Genomic DNA, 746 nt, shown 5'->3' on the forward strand with positions numbered 1-746 from the left:
ATCAGCCACAAATGATAACAGAGATTTTGATATTTTTACTTCCGATTTGTTTGTGAGTCAAGAAGAATTTACTTATAATTTTGACAACACTGAGCAGACTTTTGTCGACTTAAAAAAAGAATTACAACACAATTTGCAGCTAGCTTTTATAATGAATTGTCAATGAATAGAATGCATGTACAAGAAATTGTTGATTCTACACGTATGTTTGTCAATAAAATAATATTTTCATATCTTAAACCAAATATTCTAGATTTGATCACAAACGATAGTGTAATCCAGAATAAAATTGAGCAAATTTTTAACTTATTTGAAAATCCATTTGAATCACTTGATACAGAATTCAAACGATTTAAATATTTTAAAGAACAAGATACCTTAATAGAACCAGAATCGTATGTAATTGGACAGCAAAATATCGGGAAAAAAATTGGTTCAAATTACACGATTGTACCTCCCAATGTAACCGGTCAATATATATCTGTAAAATCAGTAATACAAAAATTATTTGCTCTTCCTGGTTTCTTACAACAAATTTTAAATTATATGCGAAACTTATCAATGGAATCAAATGGTATCTCAAATATAATTCAGGCTCAATTATTTAAAAAATTACAAGAAAAGTATCCGAATAGGATAATTATTCCTCTTATATTTTATTACAATGAATTTGAAGTAAATGATCCACTTGGCTCACGAACTGGTACTCATAAAATTGGTGCTGTATATTACTCTTTGCCATGTAT

General features: G+C 27.9%; 1 protein-coding gene across 1 annotated transcript in view; it reads left to right on the forward strand.

Moving 5' to 3' along the window:
- Positions 1–8: 8 nt before the first annotated feature.
- Positions 9–746, forward strand: part of LOC116852345 — a 3,406-nt gene continuing 2,668 nt past the window's right edge. The window contains exon 1 of the mRNA XM_032832614.1: positions 9–642. Within this exon, the coding sequence (XP_032688505.1) occupies positions 163–642 (480 nt within the window). The 5' untranslated portion in view covers positions 9–162. The remainder of the gene's footprint in view (positions 643–746) is intronic.

The sequence above is a fragment of the Odontomachus brunneus genome, unplaced genomic scaffold (genome assembly GCF_010583005.1).
Source record: "Odontomachus brunneus isolate Ranch 3 - 2012 unplaced genomic scaffold, Obru_v1 Obru_scaffold_217, whole genome shotgun sequence".
Taxonomy (NCBI): domain Eukaryota; kingdom Metazoa; phylum Arthropoda; class Insecta; order Hymenoptera; family Formicidae; genus Odontomachus; species Odontomachus brunneus.